Source organism: Diadema setosum, chromosome 14 (assembly GCF_964275005.1).
Source record: "Diadema setosum chromosome 14, eeDiaSeto1, whole genome shotgun sequence".
Classification (NCBI taxonomy): Eukaryota; Metazoa; Echinodermata; class Echinoidea; order Diadematoida; family Diadematidae; genus Diadema; species Diadema setosum.
The window spans coordinates 25,427,154-25,450,105 of NC_092698.1; the positions used below are offsets into that span (position 1 = coordinate 25,427,154).

The window sequence follows — 22,952 nt, forward strand, 5'->3', positions numbered from 1 at the left end:
TCCCTCGAGTTGTTACTGACATATGTCAAGAGTAATACAAGTCAAAACTTTAAAAATTCATAACTTTTGAACAAATTGGCTGCGTGATTATGCAGATTTAAGTGTTATGTCTCATGAAAAACACATAAGTCAAGTTCAAAGTAGGCTTTGTGATTTGAGCAATATCACCAAAGTGCATATCAGATGGTTGATCAATAATTAGTACAACATACCTCATGTGTGACAGGTAGCTACAAGAATATTGGTGTCAGGTTACTCTGAAGTTAAATCCTGAAGAGAGTTTTACGTACCATCAGTGCCAACTTCTGAATATGGAGAAACGATGACTTTGCAGCTTTTCACTTTAATAGACATACTCGATTGAAATCTGATCATAGAGCATGTATCAAATCGCAAGACTATTTCTTAAAGGAGGGTACACCAGCTTATTGCCCAAGTGATCAAGAAATCTAGATATTTTTTTTTTTTTTGCAGGAAGATTAACCTTTCGATTAACTCTTTGAAAGATGACACTTTGTGACGTCTGCTAATATTTCAACGTAGCATGCTGAAAGTCACAACAAGCTGCACAATTTTTACCATAAAGCAAACAACTATTAAGAAATGTGTCAAAAAAGGAGTGTTATTCATCAGATTTAAATCTTTAGTTTGTTTGCTCCATCAGAATATCTTTTTAAAAGGTAGTCATCTGACAAGCAGCTAACCACCTGACAAGGACAGGCAGTTTTCTTTCCACAAGCATTCTAAGGATAAGCTTTAGTGACTACGTACATTGACTTTTGTCACACACTATCTATGATATGGAGATTTTATCATTGGCCATTATCCTATACACATCTGCTTGTGGGAAATTCAGGCTCAGATTCCCCCCCCCCCCACCCCAAATTCTGCAAGCCGCAAACTCAGAGAATTCCTGACCAGAAATCAAGCGTCGACCACAAGGAAAGAAAGGATGATAATATACGGTGACCGACAAGAAACAAACACACACAGGATGAGTGGAAAAAAACCCAAGAGATTTGATTTTGTGAATGTTGAGCTCACATTCACTGTCCATCCGCTGATTGTACTGTAGGTGCTTGAGTTACAGCCGGGAGAATTTTATTCGGGAGAATTTTATTCGGAAAAAAAATGATTTCCTGCATTACTCCTTCGTTCCCTGCCGCTGATACGGTTACCCGGCTGGTGCTTCGGGCATGCTGAGCAATGGGAACTCCCGCGTAGGAGTAACAAAATCCATTACACCCAATGCCAAGTTTCTGCCCCCTCGCAGTTCAGACCTATACGAGGCGGTCATCGATACCTGGATGGAGTGTACGTCAAGGCCAAGGTGGGAATATTTGGCAAGATGATAGACTAAGATTATTGCGAAGAAGCTATAGGCCTACAAGCTAGGGAGCATACATGTAATGGACTCCAGGTCATTCCATATAAAAGACTGTCCAAAGGGGAGGTGCCATTATGTTGAAAACGGGACAAAAAAAGAAGAGATTTCTTCAGCATATATGAGAGAGAGGGGCAGGGATGGGAAGTGGTATGAGAGACTAGAATAGACAGATGAGAGTATTAAATATGAGAAGGAAACTGAGATAAGATACAATGCATCAGATATGACCTGAGAAAGTCGACAAGTTGAATGAGGCAGATAGAAGCGTAGGTGCGCAGTATTAAAAGATAAAGCTTTTTGGCAGCCTGGGATGATGTACAGTGTGCATTTATGCTGAACAAAACCAGGGCAGATCAAAAAGATAGTAGGTTTTGCAAAAGTACATTTTAGGAGGGAAGAGCACAATAAACTCACTACCATGATGGTGTTGTGCAACTGAAGGTACAGCATCATCTTTGAACATTAAAGGACAAGCCTCAGCCTAGTTTTAATTGTTATTATGAGATATTATGTATATGATGCTTATACAAACTCAGTGAAAGATGTTGTTTCAACAAATTGTGGCCCACAGGGCTTTGTCAAATCAATATGGCAAGCTTTAATTTGGAGATGGTATAAATCAAAATAAAAGATGTGTCATCAGTCATCAATAAAATGCACATATACAAGAAGCACACAACATATAAAGACATCACAAAGAATATACCAAGAAAGCAAGGAAAATACAGAGAGCATACACACACAAAAAGATGTCACAAAGAACACTAAGAAAGCAGGGGAAAACACCATCACAATGCAAGATGGTGTATGTGCACATTTTATTATGGATGCACTACCACTGACGACGCATTATTTTGATTTATACCATCTTCAAAATAAAGCTTGCCATTGACTTGACAAAGCCCTATGGGCAAAAATTTCTTAAAACAACATCTTTCATGGAGTTTTCTTAATTGATACTGTTGTGAACCAATATTTAGTGGATGCCGAGCAGAAACCTTTTGCTGTTATTCATTTTGAGTATACAATGTACTTGTACAGTACATCTTGCTGGGATTGGTCATGTCTTCAAAAGCATGCCTGATTCAGAAATGTTCCTTTCATTTAAAGAAAACAAAAATTAACTTGTTTTGGTAAGATGCAGGGTTGATGCTCCGACGGTTGACATTTGCCGGATGGTATCGCCAAATGTCATTGATCTGTCGCCTCCACGCACCCTCTTATGGATGTGTGCAGCCAATAAGCCTCTCAGTCCCCCAGGTTTACGGCTTGCCTCCCTCTCCCCAGGAGTCCTGTTGTCCCACATATATCCCTCAAACGAGAAGACAAAAAAAGACGAAAAGTTGTGAGAAGGAGAAACACAGGTGGACAGAGAGACAGACAAAACAAAAAAAAAAAGAAAAGTTTTAGAGAGACAGCATACTATTGTGACTGTGAGAGATAAAAAGGGAGAAAGACAACATAGACATTGAGACATTGAGACTGGAGATAAAGGCAGAGCCATGCAGAAACTAGAAAGAGAGTGCATACCTCTGCCAAGCAGCTCATTTACACCGATGCACGCATGCTGAGAATCGCCCAATATAGAAGCTTTTTGTATATTACGTAATCGGCTTCCAGCTGCGCGGCGCCTCGCCCGAGCAGAGCATGCGCTTCAGTGCCCGTATGCAAATCTCAAATACGCGCAGCTTGAACTTTCAAGTTCATTGACCTTATCTGCCAAAATATAAAAAAAAAAATCCTTTAAAATTCATTAAAAATTTCCTGGATCAGTACCAAAATTTAATCACCTGTTCCTTGTGTCATTATCAAGTTTTCCTACAAGTTTCATTCAAATTCGTTCACAACTTTTTGAGTTATTTTGCACGCAGACAAACAAACAATTAAACTAACAAACCAACGGCGATGAAAATACAACCGTCTTCTGTTGCAGAGGTAGTAGTGAGGAGTGACGCAGTCGATAGTTGAGCGTGCCATGTGCAAAATTTGCTTCTGCGCATGATCAAATCTGAAAAACGTCCAGTCCTGGGGAAAACGAGTACAGTACTTGGCCAAAGTACAATATTGTAGCGTTCGGTCCCGAGCTGGGCAGGATTCAGCCAGCCAGCCAGCCAGCCAATCATCGATCTTATTGCCGCGCCTCCATCCTGCTTTTAATAGATATAGGTACGGGAGTCCGAGTGTGCGGGGACTGTCACAGTTGATTGCTTTGGCGTATTCTTGGTCTTCCCGTCGTCTAGCGAAAACTCCCTAATAAATGGTGAGAGAAGGATGAGGGGATAGAAGGCAGAGACAAAGATTTGCAACCGATTACAGATGGGAGGGCAAAAGGCCCGGAGGCTGGGGAAGAAGACTATCACAAAGACATACCGGCCCAAATTCACCAAGATAGTGCAAACCAAATCCATCGTGGTCTAAATTTAGTCAATGACCTATTGAAAACAAGCTCGAAGTAGGCGTACCTGTCACCTGCGAGTATGAGCCCACGTTTATTACCGAATGTCTGTTGGCGTATGCAATCTGTTATATCTCACATTAACGGAAACAAAATTTGCACAATCCATGGACTAAATTTAAACTAACTTCGTGAAATTTGGCCACTAAGTATAATGTAGTAATAAACAAAGATTGAGAGTTGTTTTTTTTTTTTCTCCATGCTGCATTCAGCTCTTGCATTTCATACTTTTAGTGCCCCGAAGTAGAGTCTCCCAATTCTGCAGAAGATTTAAAAAAAAGGAAAAAAAATTATCTTGTTTATGTTAAGACAAGAGTATACTGTAATGCACCATTTGTTTAGCGAGCCTAATTTTCTTGCTAATCGGGACTTCCCTACAATTTCGCGAGTGGTTAGATTCCTGATTGTGGAGTATAGTATTGAACAGAAAAATGCTTGTCACATTCATGTCAGAATGAGAGGTAAATATTTTTGCATGTTTTTGAATTCGCAAGTAGCACCTGACTTACGAAATTCGTGAAAATAAAAACTCCATGAAATATTTGGTGTATACAGTAGTCTTACTTCAGGGAGGCTTAGGTTTGATACACGTATGTAGGTACAATATACTTCATTATGCAGAAATATTATACATAACTCTTCCTGTGGTAATTCAGAAGTCATTCTCATCTATTTAGGAGTAATTCCCCTATTATCATGTGTGAATGTTGACTGTCGTGTGCTTTCCATCTTTGCATTGTTTCAGCTTTATAGCAGTATGCATGATATATATATATATATATATCACTCTTATCCATACTTTATTGTGTGTTCAGCTTTTGCAATTGTTGCATTTTTTTTTTTGTTTTTTTTTTTTTGTTTTTTTAGAGAGAGAGAGAGTAGTAACTGTAGTAGAAAATGTGTGATTTTACTTTCCTGTGTAAAAGTGTGGTGTGGCTGCAGTACGGTATGTAAGCCTGGAACCTTCATAGTCGTTCTAGATAGGATAGCTTTGTGTTATGTAGTTGTGAGTCATCAAACTTTCTCTTTAAAGATTCATTCACATTTATCACCTCCCGGAATCAAATGTCCCTGGAGTGATTCTCTTCCAGAATAACAAGCTTGTGTACAGGTATATGTAATACCTGTTATTATACTGTGGGAAATTTCATACCTGTTTGTTTATTACTGCTTGAGAAAAGATATAAGAATTGACCTTTGACCCTTTTCCAGGATGGCAAGAAAGACAAGGAAGAGGAGAGGAGCAAGGGCAGCAAGTCTGTTACCATGGTAACTGCTTCATCAGTGGAAAACAAAAGAAAGATTTTAACACTACTTGCAATTTTGGATTTTGGCAGATCTACTACCAAATTACTTTTGATTTGCAGCCCAATGCTGATAATTCTAGCTATCATATTACATGATCTAACTGGTCGTTGGGAACGTGCTAATGATGCTTAACTTTATGATTTATTGTAAAATGTGCTTGTGACTGATGCATAATTATGTTTACATTATTTATTCATTCTAATGTTTAAAGCATTGTTTATAATCCATCAATCTCTCTGTTCATTTAAATCATTTGTTAGCACCTGCTTTCAATTTCCTGTTTAGTGCTTGTTATTGTCTTTTTGTCTGCCCTTTTTTTGTTTTTGTTTTGTTTTGTTTTGTTTTTAGTTTTCTCCTTGTACATTTTGCTGCATTTGTCTGGTGTTTGTTTCAGTATAAAGCAACTATTACCTCCTCAAAGGAAAAAAAAATTGGATCTCGATTTGAACCCTTTGGATCAGTACATGAGGTCCCCTGCCTGTAGTTGACTCACTTTCGAGGATTCCCAAGCTCATTCAGGCGCTTCGCGTTTTTGCCAATGGCCTTTCAGCGTCAGACATAAATCATCTTTCTGCCTCTGCTCGCCAACAAGGAGATACAAGCTACTTCTTGCAGTTCTTATTGTTTTTCGATGTACTGCATTCATTGCATTGCTTGCCATGTGACCAAATGCTTCGCTATAAAGCAATACCGCTAACTTATTTCTTGCTTTACAATCAGCAGCTTGGTCATCTTCCTGCCAAAGAAAGCATTTTACTACTTTGATAACATCAAAAAGTAATTTGCTCTTTGTCTGATGTTGATTAACCTTGTTAATCATTTCACATTGCAACATAGCCAACCCCCCAAAACAAAAAACAAAACAAAAAAAAAAAGATGGAAAACCCCAATAGCAGTTAACATGGTTGAGTGTGCAATTACTGTATGTGATACATTGTATGTTGAAGGGCAGGTGGTGATGTGTGATGTATATTGAATACTTCAAAAAATATTCGTTTTGAAAGAATTGCATACATTGCAGGGTGCTACATAAGCACTTGCCCAATTGCCTGGGGGGCAAGTAAAAATCAAAGTCAGGCAAGTGTTTTGGAACAATGAGAAAAAATGCTAGCCAGTTTTGAAGCCATTTTTTTTTCAGTTTTCCCCCCTACAAACTCGAGAAGTGAACCATACAGGAGCCCAAAGTTTATGACTGTTCCGTGCGCAATGCACTTTAATGTCATTTCAGCAACTCTCCAACACTTACGTGAAGAAGTTTCAGTGCAATGCAACACCAGTACACATACTTCAGTGAACCAAGTTTGTTTATAACTCAATGTGTTTATCCGTGTGCGAACCAACATCTGCTGTTTATATCCAGATGACTGTGTTTTATCAAGCCCTTGACTTACAAGTGATTTATTTCTATATCATTTTTATTTTTTATATCTTTTTGACTTTTTGGGCAAGTGAAATTCATTTTGGGCAAATGTTCTGCAGCAATTTGAAAACCTACTTGCCCAGCTGGGCAAGTGGTTAAAAAATATTATGTATTACCTTGTATTGTAGATTGCGAAAATTTGTATTAAAGAGAAAGTCATCATTTCACACAAGCTACTGATAGTAGTAGCTCCTCCCCCCCCCCCCAAATATACTCCCTCAGCTTTTGAAGTACTGGATAATTTTCTTTTTGTTGTTTGTTAACTTTTAATAGTTATTTTGAAGGATTATGTTCTTTATTTCAAAGTTTCATCTGTCAGAAAATGAAATAAGGTTTGCTATTTTTAAGGTTTATAAATCCAAAAATGAAATAAGATTCTTTATTCCTCAGTTTTGTTAATCCTAAAATGGAATAAGATTTCATTTGTTAATCTGAAAATAAAAAAGAGGTACTTTTGAATTATGAACTTCATTTTGTCTTTTGAATGACAAGCGTTCAGAATAACCAACCTTTATTCATTTTTAGATTAACATACCTTTTGAATAATGAACTGTTAAGATATTGATAAATGAACCTTCATAGTGATGGATCTTAATTTCATTTTTTTTTTTTTGATTAACAAACCTTTGTGATAATTAAGATTCAGAATAACAAACCATATTTTATTTTTGGATTAACATACATTTGGAAAAAAAAAAAACACACCTCCGGGATAATGAACTGTAATTGTCTTGAAGGCCATGTCAGAAAGGTTTGTCCAAAATCACTTTGAAATCAGCCATGAAGAGAAGAAAAGTGGATATGCAGTTCGTGACAATTCATGAAAACTAAAAGTAGAGCACTCCAATGCAAGACTCATTAAAACTGGAGACGCATCACAACACCACCTATTGCAGGTTGCTCCTGGGATGCTATGATCACTAGCAAAGAAGCAAGCAGTGCTATTGTATTTTTGGTCTAATGTTGCTCATGCTATTTATCGATCTACTTTTTTGTATTCAAATATATAATCTTGTTCAAAGCTTAAATTTCTTGTCAGAAAAAATAGGAAAAGTTTTTTATTTTCTGACTTATTGTGAGTTGTTCCTTTCTAATCATGAAAAGTTGCAAATTAATGTTGGTTCACACAATACATGTCCAGCCATGTAGTTGCGATCACTATTCGTTTTACAGGCATTTAATACTGTTTTTTAAAGTATAAATATTACGTGTTTTTTTTTCTTTCCACCATTTCATCTATATGGTGCTTTGAAGTGATTTGCAACATGAATGAAAGATGGTCAATATTACACACTCAGCCAGCCCTGGTGTGATAAAGAATTGATTGTTGTTTGCTTTTTTTAATTTATAGTAGATGAAAGAGGCAAGTGCAGTGGAGACTGACGGAGACACACGTTATTATGCCTCAAACATGCCAACATAAACCAATGTTATGTATTAGTCATTAACAAATGAGACTTTTAACATGACATACATGGTGAACCTAGAGAACTAACTTAATCCTCATTGCAAACAGCTTTAAATGTTGCAAATGGTGTGTACGAATGCAATTACCAGTTGTAACCCATGGCGGATGCCCTATACTCTGTTCATGCGGTCTCCATCATGTGATTTCATTTTGGCTAATTGGAATTAATCATTCACTAATCCACTCAAAACGCGTTCTGATTATGCTCCAGGTTATAGCACACTTGGGATCATAATTCAGAAGGCATTTCATAATTCTGCATCTGTGATTTGATAGCAAGCAAACTGGCATGAATGTTGGTAATTTCCAAATGCCCACCTCAATCATTAAATCCACGTTTATTGTATAATCGAGCTTCATGCAACTGTACGAAACAATGTGCGTCTGTAATGGAAAAATCTATAAATCATAAATGATGATCATGAATTAGTAAAAGGACAAAATATAATATGTGTGGGAGCAAGCAATTTTGGCCTAATATCACTTTACACCTTTTACACATGTACTCATCCTACTTTGCGAATTCTGGTTCATTTTGAGTATAAGCCTGCACTTTCCTGATTTAGACCTTGGTGGTGTCTCCCTGTATTTTTGTTTGTCCCGAAAGCATGACCACTGTTTCTGAAATTGTTAAAAGTTATATGCTGCCCAGCAGTGTGGTGGTGAGAGAGTTGACTTGAAATGGGAAGAGAAAAAGACAGAGAGAGAGAGAGAGAGAGAGAGAGACAGACAGACAGACAGAGACAGAGAGAGAGAAGGAGATGTCAATAATATATTAATTCATTTTTTGACCAAGAACTTAGAGAAATTTGATCATTCTTTAAACGTTTCAAACGTGTGTTTGCGTTGAGATGTTAGGACCGTTTCCTGGCTGTTCTAAACTGCTTTTTGTTGGTGATGGTTGTCCATTGCTTGGAGTGGTAAAGATATTGCAAGTATTCAGTGTCCACTTGAGAATATAGCCATATGAAAGGAATACCATAAACGGCTGGATAGAGAGAGAGAGAGAGAGAGTTCATATCTTCATCAGACGACGGTCACTGCCCGCCATCTGCCCTTGTCTGGTGGCGATATTTCCCAGAAAAGCTTTCTTTCATTCAGAAAAAACAAAACAAAAACAAAACAAGCAAACAGAACTTTCATACAAGTTTTTCTTTTATGGTGGTTTTCCTGCTATTTTCATCAATTTTATGAAATTCTGCAAGAAAATCAAATGAAAAATATAAAAAGACCTGGCTTTCCCATGCTGATCTGACAATCAAACAGCATCGTGAAAGATGAAATATCACGTGCGTAATCCTAGTATCTGCAAGCTGGCATTACGGAAGCAGCCATTATTCAGTGAAAGGCATCCGATTGGCAATTGAATGAAAGTGGGTGTTGCAATTTCCGAGCTTGTAAAGTGCACCGAGTGATGGCAAAACTCGTGATGCAAAGTGTAATTGCTAGTCATTGCTCATCATTGAATAGAGCATTATAAGGTTAAAAGTGGTATACTTTTATTTGTTTACTTCCTTTCTTTCCCTTTCAATAAATAGGATAGCAAGAAAGAGAAGGACGAGACACAGAAAGGAGGAACGAAGAAGGATGACAAATGGAAGAAAGGTAATATACAACTTTTGTTTAAAAACTTTGTATTGCTGCAGAGGTTTAATCGTAAAGTGAGGAAAGTTTTAAAAGCTTTTATTTGCATCGCACTCGGGCATTCCTGCTTAATGTGGGAGTCCCCTTATCGTCTGTCCGCCCATGGGAACTATAACCAATGAGAACAACGCTACTTTGACGGACTTTATGAGGGAGAAGCTTCCGACAAATGCCCACATTAAGAAGTGATATTATCTGATGGACTTGCTCCACCAAATCTGAAAGCTTACGGAGGGTTGAGCTGGGGCTCATTTCTATTTCACGGGGACAGCTCCCAGGCATGTGATAATATATTAAAGCACATATTAATGGCTTTCGGATAATGCATAAGGCGGTGAACGTGGAGAGAAAAGGGGGAAACCTAATCTCCTCCGTAGAATGTCACTTTGGTTCTCGGTCAAAGATTCTTGAGACGAGATCATGCTTTAGAGCAAGGGGGATGCTGAAATTAGTCTTGTGGTTCTTCAAAGTGCCTTCTACAATACAACATGTCTCAGTTTTGTTGTTTGTTATGTGGCTATTTAGTTATTCTGTCCGTTCAATCAGGAATTATTCTGGGAAAACAAAATGGCAGTGAGAGCTTTGCTATATTCACTTCAGATGAAAAAAAAAGGGGTCAGTTGGTGATAGCCATTTTGGATTCTTTAAATAGGTGTAGCAGCCACTGTTTGGAAATGCACAGTTGTGTAAACAATAAAAATTATAGCAATCATTTGAGTCACAAGTGGTGATACACATCAAGACATTTGCAATCATGCTAACAGCTCAGAGAAATCTGCAGTAGGATTTGCAGAAAGTTTTCCATTTGCATGAGCTCCTCTCTGGTTCCCACGCACGCAATGAACTCGTGCATGGCTGTCGCATCCGTAGCGACTGTGGGAAACGTTGAATCTCGTGCAGCTTTTGGAGATGCCAAAATCTTAAATTCAACTCAGAGTAGCATTCCACTACATCTCTGGTTACATGGGGGAAGGGGGGGGGGGGGGAGAGAATTGAAAGAAATACAATTGTGTGGAAGCTCTCTACAGATTGGGTGCAGGTTTGTTTTAATAGGCCACAAAAGTTACAGCAGTCACCTGTAATTATTATTTGTGGTGCTGTAGTATCCTTCTCAAAATGCATGTAGCAATTTGTCACCCTTGTCATTTGACGGAGGTGGCCATTGCAAGCAGGTTTGACCTAGGTTTGGCTTCTCTTGTCTTCCTTTTTGGAGCACAGTATGTCGTTCACCATGTGTGAGCCCTTAAAAGGACTGGTAGAATAACAGGAGGAATGAGAAGTTAGGATAAGAAGCAAGAAATTGAGCGAGAGTATTCTTTCTGGAGTGTGTGTAGTCCTGAAAAGGACTGTGAACCGAAGAGGGATAGAAGAGCTGGGAGAAAAAAAAAAAGGCACATTGTTGAATACAGTATACATGTATCTGTATTCAACAATGTATTGTTTTTGTTGGTTTACTTTTCAACATAATGCATTGTTGTTGTTTTTTTTAAAGTTTTGCATGAGTTGTGTAGACAGTATGTTGCTCGCTGTAATTTGTTTTGAGGATTATGTCATTTAACATTTTACTGCCATTTCTTTTCCTTTGTTTTAGCAGCTCATCTTGCACAATTTTGCCTAACAAATACTGTGAATTGGGCAAAATGATGTGTTTTTTGTTTCCCTTGCAGAGAAAGCTTATGAATTTCTGCCAGCAAAATTATGCATTTTACCTGATCTAGTCAGGTGATTGGCCAAACCGTGTCACATGACCTGCTTCAGAAGTTAAAAAAAAAAAAATCACCATACAACGATTGTGATGTGTTCTTTGCATGCTGCCAGCATGACCTTAAAGAATGTGTGTGATATGCTCTTTATAACTTCTGATTTGAATATTCATAAAGCAACATTTGGATGCATAGCATGCTTGTCATGTCAAGTTTTCCCAGACAGAATTATTGTACATTTTACATTCTACACACTTGTCATTGGTAAGAGCTTCTAGGTGTGTACATAATGTATAAATCTCAATTGCTTCCAATTTACCTTTGGATCAAGAGAATCCTTTGTGCAACCATGTTTAATACCTTAAATGTCTTTGACATTTTGATATGTCTGGCTTGTAAATACCATCTTTTTTTTTTTTTTTTTTTTTTTTTTTTTTTTTTGAGATAGACCCATTTCTACTTTTGCCAAGCAGGTGAATTTGTTATCAAAGATGATCTTACTTGTTTGGCATAAATGTTTTAAATCTAAATCCAAAGTGTATTGTGTAGAGTGTCTGTATTTGCTGATATTACTTTTTCTTGTATATTTAGTGAAGTAATTGTATTTTTTGGTTGTTATGAGGAACATTCGTACATTGATGTCCCATCTTGTATAATATTAATTTACATCATCCATTATCTGTCAAATTTCATGTGGGAAGGGAAATGTGTGTGGATAATATGTCTATGAACCTGTAGTGATGTCTTTTTAATTGAATGTATAGTGTGAAGTTTGTTTGAATTTGTATATACATGTAGTATTGATATGTCATTCCAAATATAAGAATTGATTTGTTTGATCTAGTCCTTGTTTTCATCAAAGTAATTCATACATTCTAGATGAAGAACTTGTTTAACTGTACTGTAATATTCACAATAATGTAAGTTGAGTTAGCAGTTGACCAAGCAATGTAATGTGTCCATGCTACGACAAGGTACCAGATATTGTTTGTCTGTTTGGTTAGCCTATGAGTGCAATGTATGCTTAGAGTATGGTGTTTAGTAATGTAAGAAAAAGATCCTTTTCTTACTTTATCACTGTTTTTCTTGACATTGCAATTCTTGGTAATATTGACCCCATCATATTCTTGTCGTATACATATGTGCATTTCACAGATTCTTTGAGCGATCTGTGAGTTACAGGTGTAAAAAAATGTAACATGGTAGAATTCGCCTGTCAGAGACATTCTGATGCAAGACAAGAGTAGGCCCTCTTAAACATTGTTTTTAAAGTGTACCAATACCCTGGAAATCAAATATGTGTGCCGCCAGAATACACACCAAAAAAAAAAAATACTTGTATTTCACCTGTAATAGCCCCTGAAAGTATACAAAGATATTGATATTTTAAATCAGATCATATCTCTATAATAATTTGGCACTTGTGCTCTTACTACATGTTTAAGTTCTGCTGCATATCAAAGCACCGGTACTGATGTATGCATGTTTTAGTTATACATTGTACGTGTACGTTTTATAAATAACATCGAGATTCCATGTCAGTCGGTTAACTGATTGCACGTACATGTATGCATTGCATGTATCACTATTGTTCAAGACGTGTTTGGAAAAAAAAATATTGATAGCGTGATCGTTTGATTGAAAGAATAAAATGATCAACTAGCACTCTTTAAAATTTACATTTAAAAACCAATGAACAAAAATCTGAATGACAAGGGCATGTCTCAAGTACAGATATAGTTATTCTACAAATATAGCAGACAGTAATACTCAGGGTATTGGTAGACCTTAATATAATATCATTATTGATATAATATATTATCATAAAAAACCTTTTATTCAGTATAAGGTATCATAATTTCATAAGCTACTGAAACTTATTCGAAAAACATTTTTTCACAAGACATTATTGTGGTATACAGAATACTCACCTAGCCAGGGTGACATTCTTTTTCCTTTCTAACATAATTACTGAATACAGAGAGGAGTATGAATATCTTATCACAGCTGCAAGAAATGCAACACACTTTTCTGTTTTCACTTCTGCCATGCCTTTTCATTTATTTCTTTTAGTCTCTTTTTAGCTATACTGCACTTTGAACGTATGTCTGAAAAAAAAAATCAGGGTGGAGAAATTGTTAAAAAAGCTCTGTCTATCTTTATAGCAAACTCTTAAAGTGCCATTCTAACGTTCACATCATGTTATCAGAGTAGTTCTTTAAAGAGATTGAGGGAATGCAGCAATATTACTAGAACTCAACGGATTTTGAGGAAAATCAGTCAGTTCGTTCAAAAGTTATGATTTCTTTCAATGTGGTGCAACTATCGCTGAATGAGAAGACCACAACACTTCATGTTTGGCTGAATACAGACTGTAAAGAAAATATAAAGAAGTTTTACAAATGTTCACTTTTGTAGCATAATGAAAGAGCACTTGCTTACCTTTCTCAGAAAGCAGGGGGAATAATATTACCCATAACATATGTCATGAAGAAATTGAGGGAATGGGTACGTCCCCACCCCCCCCCCCAAAAAAAAAAGAGGAATTCTCTTTGTATTTTTTCTATGCAATGGCACATACAGTATGTGACATCGTGAACTATAGTACAAGGTACTTTAATAAAAATTCACAACTTTTCAATTGATCATTTACTTCCATACAACTTCACTGATGTGTGCTATTAAAATGTTGCTGCCCTCACTCAATCTACATGTTTATTCGGGTTTCATTTCCTCAGACCTATACTGTCTCAAACTTCCATTGAAAATGCTTGCAACCAGATTGCCCCACTGTAATGACTAAGTTAAGCACCAGACAACTTTACATAATATAAATTATTTCTTTGAAAAACTACATCAGGTCAAGCTTCCTGTTAATTTTGTGTGGATGCTACTGAACAGACTTGTACATGTGCTAATTGAATTGTATACTACTGTAGCTGATAACAAATTCCAATTCGCACATTAATTAGCTTCCCAATTTCAAAGATTTTAGAATTGTTGTTTAGAAAGCATTGACAGAAAGAGAGGGAGGTTACTGCACCATTCTGTTTCACGCCGTCACATGAAAAAGGAGCATTCCTCTAGATTTGTTGCCTCTTCGCAATGCATTATATTTGTCCATTATGCTTTTTGATATGTCACCCACTGAAAGAAAATCTTAAGTCGTCGTTATGCTTCGTGGCTACAGGAAGATTAGATGAGGCACATTTCTTTCATTTTGTGTAATGTGTTTTTAAATACTTACCATTTTCTTTAAGATTTTTGGTGCTGTAACAGTTAATAAATGTTTCAGCAAGGCTTATCATATACGGTTGTATTAAAGTGCTTTCATATGCACTAATGCTTGCAAATGAATGGAAAAAAAACCAAAACATCTCTTTGGTCAAGCAAATTCCCATCCAAGAATCTTAGCACTAATCTTGTAACTATATGCATGTACACCTTTCTTTTCCAGATTTCTCCCTGCATGAAGTCAAGTGCAAGGTCTTAATCATTTGTTTGTCATTTTGTTTTGCTTCCTTCCTTTCTCCTGTGTAGCTGGCTTTAAAATGTCATTAACTGGTAGGATATAGCTATACCTTTATATGCTTTGCTCATTTCCTAGCTGTCTAGTATTGACAGTAAATTGGCTTCCAGCACTTCCACAGCAATCCAGCATCTTATAGTTGTGCACTTTTGTTTTGTTTGTTCTTTCATTTTTGTTCTTTATTTTTTTGCCTGTCTCAACTACTGCACGTTTTGCCATTATATTCATTTTCTCTACTTACTCTATCAATTTGTTTCGTCAGAATGTGGTTCCTTCACACCTTATCACCTCATGAAGGATAAACCCACCATTTTAATTCACACCGTTACCATTCAACAAAGGATGAGCATTACGTCCAGCACACTGCGATTTTTATAACCTGCAAAAGCTATTTCTAACCCTCACTCACAGTAAGTACAGTTCAGGTCTGTGCATCTATGAGATTTTCAACAAATTCATTAGATCGATGTGATCAGACATACAAGAGTTTCATTCACCGACAAAAAGCAGCATAAGATGCTATTCACATTTGCGATAAAGCTACTGCCACGACCGCACCATATATACAACAGATACATGGCACTCACCATCATGTACACATATTCACTCGCCTACCACTGCTTCAATTTCACTCACAATACTGGTATCACACGACTTGTCAGTATTTTGGAGCTGTGTGAGTTTTTGATCATAAGGTTAGTGCTGCTTGATTCAGACGGGCCACATATGTGTTCTAACTCAGCTCATGGAGTTGGAGTGCAGATGCCTATTACAAAAAAAAAATAATAATAATAATAATAATAATAACTTACCACAAATAAAACTAAACCAAGAACCAAACAACCATCACAAAAATACTCCGTATAACTCCACAAAAATACACAAAATTTCCTTTTTCAGTCTCCCACACAAGAATTCCCTCATAGCATATGTATGCCAGGCAAGAACGGAAGAAAAAGGAAAATAATCAGTACGCAAGAATACTGGTTAAAGAAAAGAAGGATTGAGTTTGAAGATAAAAAGCTTCGGCCTTTTCCAAAGCATTGCCTCAGTTTGGTGAATATCTCATCCAAATTACTTTTCCCACAGGCAGATTTGGATCCTCTGTGATTATTTCTCTCTTTTTTTTCTTCTTCTTCTTCTTTTTCTTTGCTTTCAGGATATGCAACCTCATTTCCTGTGAGCTATAGAATTAGCATCAGTTGCAAAGATGGCAATTAAAGAACCAAAAAGCTGTGCAAAGTTTTTACTCTCTGTTTAAGCTTGGCTTCAAACCAAGAAAATTGCAGACTTTGATATAGAATGTAAATTTCCTCCAGTGAAGCCAGTTACACAAATGCACTTTTATCAGCAGGTTTACCAGAAAACTATTAAAAATCAACGACATAATAGGAAACTGTTGACGTCATAAGAGCTGTGTGATGTACCACACAAAAAAGACGACTATACAATATAAACCTGTTGTGGCCGTCTAGATATCTTGTCAACCACGTAGCAATTACACTTGAATGAATCAGTTGGGATAAATGTGACAACTGTAGCAATTCCTTTATTATCCTGTTATCAAAATCGTGCCCTCACTCAATCATCGACAAGTGGTTTGACTCCACCGAGATTGTTGTCAACAGCACTCGGGCGACAGCGTGCCTTAGCAGCTCCATTTTGTTATCCATGACATATGTTTTTTTAAAGCATCGATATTCATCCCAATAAAGCTTGCATTCAGAGTATATACCTCCCAGTTGGCACCTTCAGCGGATCCCGCATCGCTTTACCGTAGAAGGGATTGGCCGACTGACTCTTGCATACCGGTAGCCTCAGATTGGGAGCAAGCATCAGTATTACAAGCTCCTTCAATGAGCATCTCCACGTGGACCATCTCAGCAGATTAGATCCAAGTGTGAACTCTTATTGGGAGAGAATCACTTTTGTTCTTGCTTGTTTTTTCATACAGCATGATTCTTAGTGAAAAAGTACTGCAGTATGGCCAGTGATTGAGAGCGCATCATTTAATCCATGAATGGCAAACATGTTTTATTGTTTCTTTTTTTTAGGGGGGGGGGGGGTGGTACTGTGCTATTACAGTATGAATGTCCTTTTGATGTAGTGAATATATGACTGTAGTTGTAAAAATACTGTACCATCTTATCTCCACAGGGTGGCTTTTTACAATGCTGACTTCAATGTTGTGTCCATGTACTGTGCTTTTGATTTTTTTTACAATAACCTTGCTTGTCTGTGAAATACATGTATGTCTCGTACTGCTTGCACTAATATGCAAATGCATTACCTCATGATACATGTACAATGTATGTATACGTATCTACAATACATGTATCTGTATATAATATATTCAGTATATCCTGGTAACAGAGTTATATTTGATTCAGTATTGTTTAATGCATGATCAGGTGTTGATTTAGGATGATATCATTTGTAATACGTTGTAACCCTCTGCAATTAGAGACAGTCAAGTGGAATCAAGCAATAAGTGCAAATGAAATCCTGTATGACGCACAGCGATCAGGTTTTTAAGACAAAGGAATGTAGCGATTTGGGGGTATTTCATGAAGCATTTTGCACGACAAATATGTCAGACAAATTTGCTTTCAGCCGATCAGATGCAAGGATTTCAGTATGTTGTAACAGTTTGTCAGAAAAAATATCTGACAAAATGCTTCATGAAATGCCTCTTAGGTTTTCAAAGGCAAAGGAACATATAGTGCTGGATTTGCTTGAGCTGTTCCAACTCTCTTTTACAAGCTCTGACATGCTGTACTTCTGCTCAAAATACACTGTATGCTTGCTCAAAGTAGAACACGCATTCATTTAGCTCATTGTATCGAGATCTTTTTTAGCTGTGTGTTTGCATATCATGATCATGTGCTGGCATGAATGTATTCGTATTTCACCTTGACCCTCTCGCATTTTCAAAAGTTCGTTTTTTCATAAACGCCATAAATGTCTGCATTTATTATCATTCCCCAAAGGTGGTGGCCGTGCTACAGCAGTTATGATAGGTATGCGACTATCAAATAGTCTCTTGAGAGAATTCTTCTCTCTCTCTCTCTCTTACTTTTCTTGGGTCAGTAGAATTTACTAATTTAGTTTCTTGTTACCTTCTTTTCCTGTCCTAATGTTACATCTATAAAGGAAGGACACAGAAATAAGATCCAAGCAAAGGTGGCTCCACCTCCTTCGAGCCAGGAGTTAATTCTCTCCCTTGATATTTTCCTCTCCCCCTGGGATGCTGTCTGCGTTTCACCACACCAACCTCACTTCTGTGGCATATATATATATATATATATCTGTGTGAAAACAAGGCAATATTTCCAGAGAGGCACCGGGCAATGTTTCAGAGATGTATTTTTTGCTTGGCACGCCTTCTGGGAGAACAGATTAAAAGTCACAATGTCCCCTCTCTCTCTTTCCATCTTTCTCTCGCTGTCTTTCCTGTGGTTCACATCCATTTTTCTTTTATCCAATGACGGCATCTTGCCTCCATAATTCTTAGAGCAAACACTCCTTATTTCTGCTCCACTGCGCAATGTTTTTGTCTTCTTCTCGTCTCTAGTTGTATAAGCGCATTTTGGCATGCGTGAGCAGCTTCTCCCTTCAATTTTAGTACATATTTTCTTCTTTTTTTTTCTCTATTCTTTTCTTTCATCAGTGCATGTGACTATGAATTTTTTGCCCCATCTAATACTGGAGAATGAACAATGCTGTCCTGTGCACACCCTATCAGAAGTAAAAGACAATCATATTAGAAGCAGTAAGGATTTAATGCAGCACAAATTCCATGGAGTTCACAATAATGCCCTTTCGCTTCACCACTGGTGTTCAAAGGAGTAGTGTTTTAGCAATGAACGTTTTAGAAAATTTGTAGCCACACCTTTCGCTACTAACACTTGTCCATATCACTGTGTATGAACTGTCAAACTGATGACTATGTCAGCCACTAAATTCCCTGCTGAAATTTTGATGAACTGTTATTCCAGAAATTTCTTTGAAGTTCAGTTTCCAAAAATGTCACTCACTTCTTTACCTGTTCACTGTTGCAAGCCACTTTCTGTGACTTGCAACAGGTGAAGCAAAGTCCCGACTTTGAATCGTCTTCAAACTTAGAAGAAGAATCAAGGTGCAATGATTCAGTTTAATGCTAATTACATGCAAATATTAAAATGCAGATTTATGCAGTAAAGTTACAGATCAAAATGTTGCAACTACATTGTAGTGCCTTTCTAAAGACTCCTTTACAAAAAAAAATTCCAGGATCACCACCGAACATTTTCTTTTTTTTTTTTTTTGTTCCTGAGCCAATTCTGACATTCCATGCAAAAAAAAAATAATAATAATAATAATAATTAAAAAATAGATAGATAGTTGAAATCATCCAAGTTGGTTATTGACTTTTGACATACATATTAAAGACGCTAATTTAACATTTGATAGACAAACAAGCAAACTAATGTCAGCAAAAACATAATGTCTGCCAAAAGCAAAGGAAGGAGTTGAGAATTGTACATGTTTTAAGAAAAAGTGATATGAGTCACAATCACGTATGCAAATAAGACGAGTCAATGATTGCATCATATCACCACTATCATCTGTTTGTGCATACTAATGGTATGAAATCATTCTTCAGAATTTTTTTTTCTTCTTTTTTTTAAGGAGCTGTGACTATGCTCCCCTTTTCAAAGTCATCCTCACTGGATTCTTGCAACTCTAAAATAACACTGTGTGAGGGATATCATTTTCTTCTTGAATTTATGTCAAAACAGTCTTTAAAAAGATGTATTTAAAACTGTTGTGCATGTGAATGGAAGACTTACAGTTAGTTCATGACATCATCACTTTCTCTAATTTACATATTTGGCTTTGACTTATATGTTAAAACAATTTTGAAATTCTGCAATGTCATATTGTTTGCTGATTTTGATGACACTGTCACTGCTATGTTTGTTTTGAGGTGTTTTTTTTTTCTCTTTTTCTTATTTTTTTCTTCATAGATTTGTTAGGATCAGCTTGAACTTGAAATTGTAAATTTTCACAGTAATAAATTGTGAAATATTTCCCTCTCTGTTGGTGTGATAGAGTTTATATGCTTCATGGCAGTCGTAAGGATAAACAATTAATACTGTTGACTAGATCCCATTTTTCTCTTGCTTGAAAATCTTCCTATCTAGATCTTCATTGCTAATTTTGTCATTAACAGTTATAGATAGACTGAGGTGTGCCATTGTGCATTGCCTGATACGTACAAACATTTCCAGCGTCTAAATGGAGAGAAGCAGTGTTTAATGTGTGCACTAAAGGGGGTTTCAAGCTTATGTGTATACAGATTTCTGCAGCTAATATCATAGGAGAAAGCTAATTCCAGTGTGAGGAATAGAAGAAGTTTACTTGATTAAAAGCAGTCTTTCTTATTCTGCCATGATGGGCATTTTTTACAATCTTCCAAAACAATTTTATACAGTTGACGAAAAGTGTATGCATTGCAAAGTCAAAAGAAAAGGTGGCCATGGTAGTGGTTTCATACTTACATGTATAATGATTCATTTGTTGAAATGAAATGATATCTGTCTAATAAAGTCAAAGGAAAATGGCAGAGCCTTCTGTCACAGCAATTAGCTGATGTACACAGTATTCAAATTAATGACTTTACATGTAGTTTGCAGACCTGAGGAAGCTCGACACTTTTCGTTGCAGTAAGGCAGTGCTACACAGAGTTACATGCATAAAGTCACTGACGCGTGTATGCAAGCTGTACATTTAAAAGCCATCCAGAAATTGAAGGACTGTAGTAGTAATGATCATGGTTCTAGGAAGAGTGCCATCATGATTCCTCCCCATGTGGATAGCTGTTCTCCTCATCCGGGGTCTTTTCTGTTTTCTGTTTATTTTTCGTCTTAATATTCCTCTAGACTGTTGTCTCAATTCACCCCCTCCTGGAATCACATTCACTTTCCCAAATTGCATTCACTCCCCGGAAACATGTACCCATCCATCTCATCCAGATCACATCCTTCTCCCCCAAATAACCTCCCCATTACCCTTTAACAAACCTACCCCAGGTCACATCCTTTTCCCTTAAATAACATCCCCCTTTCCTTAACAAATCTACCCCTCTGATTTCTAGCCCTCCTCCTGTTCCTTCTCACGCAGTGGTCGTTCTGAACTCCCGTCAGAGCCCTCTCTGTAATAATATGATGAACGATTTGCAATGTGATGACAGCCTTGTTTGCAAGGCAGCTAACCAGTCACTTCTAATTAGCATCAATCTTACAATTAATTATGTCTGCCTGTTACAGGAGGGTGCTGTCTCATCTAATAATGTGATTTACACCTCACTTTAATAATAGTTTGCTCTTCGAGAACTGATACACAATTGTGTTTAATATTGTGAACTAATTTGTCTGTGATTTGAATATGTCTGAGTCTTTGATCCTCCCAAAATGGGGGATAAGAAATGCTGATATGTGAGAGAAAGATGTTTAGCCAGTATTTTGAATACTGCTATATTCATCAGAAATTAAAGATAAGCAAATAAAAGAAATCCAACAATTCAGATTCAGAAAAAAAGTCATGTCATATTTGAATATCAATGTGTGTGGCACATTGAAGGCATGTTACTTGTAGAAGTTTCTGAAATAAAGACTGAAATGTGTTCTGTGCTACTTTTTGTACCCACTATTGTTTTATGCATTGTTTATATTCAACTAATCACAGGTCTACATCATGTGGAACTGTTATAGTATTGATTAAAAGAACAAAAAAGAAATTGACAATGACATGATCTCATATGTACAATGTATAAAAAAGTAGAAAATTTACCAGTGGTAAAAGAAAGATCTAACCTGATTATGATGTAGAGAAATTAGATAATTTGTGTGATCATTAACATTGTAACAGTAACGTGTGCTAATATGTGACTGCACTATTTGTAATTGTATCAATGTTATATTAATCAGTGTTGTACTATATCAATGTAGTATTGATTTGAATATCCTTTGCACTGTGGTACTTGAAATAAATTGTGTTCTTTCCCTTTGATCCCACGACACAGATTGACTGTTGCACCCACGAAGTCATTCACCTCTTTCCAAACCCCAAAATGCATGATATTTATAATATTCATATTTTAATATATATTTCATTTTTGAACAGAAATGCCAAGACTCCTTGCGTCACCCATTCAAAGATGTTTATCTTGATATTTGCCCCATTTCTTTAAATATTGCTGTGGTGGTATTGAAAAAGTGGGGAAACCAACAAAAGAAAGTCACCATAAACTTAAAGTTTTAAGCCGAGCTGAACTCTGCAGAAACCGGGTGAACAATGCTGAAATCAGTGACATCTAACTGATGATTTTTCTCTCAACTTCTTGGGACATTAAATGCAGCAATTTTGATTCCCTTGATGCAATATTTGGGGGAAGAATGGCATCTGCCAAAGAGTTTTGCTATTAAAAATGATGTCCCTTATGAGCAATACATGTATGCATTCTAATTCTTTTAAAAAATAATAGTAGGACAACACTTTTTGTCCGTTAATCGTCGATCTTTCCATTCCCAGAAAGGCCCCCCCCAAAAAAAAAAGAAGAAGGAAAGATTAAATGTTGAAATAAAGATATACACCATTTTGTTCTCCCATCTCCATCTCGAGATCGTTATCTCCCATCTGCACTCCGGATAATCCTCCTCCCGTCCTACATCAGCCACCCTCACTCCAACACCGGTCTACCCCGATGATGCACGATAACATCTTCTTTTTTTCCTTTGCTCCCACTTCTGTCCTGACCCGTCTCTTTCCTGTTGGACCCTTGTCAACCGTGTCATCTGCGGCTGCAACAAAAAAAAAAATGATGTCACGCCGTTTGCCTAATAGAACCGAATCAGCGCCATGGATCTAGAGGTGTTTTTTTTTTTTTTTTTGCGTGTGTTTTGTTTTTCTTTTTCTTTATAGTACATCCGGTGAAAGAATATAGTAATTTGACCTACTAGCATAGGAATTTGGTTTGGCATGTAGTCCTTCTAAA

General features: G+C 36.8%; 1 protein-coding gene across 1 annotated transcript in view; it reads left to right on the forward strand.

Moving 5' to 3' along the window:
- LOC140238243 (leucine-rich repeat-containing protein 71-like) overlaps positions 1–22,952 on the forward strand; it is a 118,054-nt gene that overhangs the window by 66,777 nt on the left and 28,325 nt on the right. The window contains exons 10-11 of the mRNA XM_072318179.1: positions 5,055–5,111; positions 9,577–9,643. Of these exons, the coding sequence (XP_072174280.1) occupies positions 5,055–5,111; positions 9,577–9,643 (124 nt within the window). The remainder of the gene's footprint in view (positions 1–5,054; positions 5,112–9,576; positions 9,644–22,952) is intronic.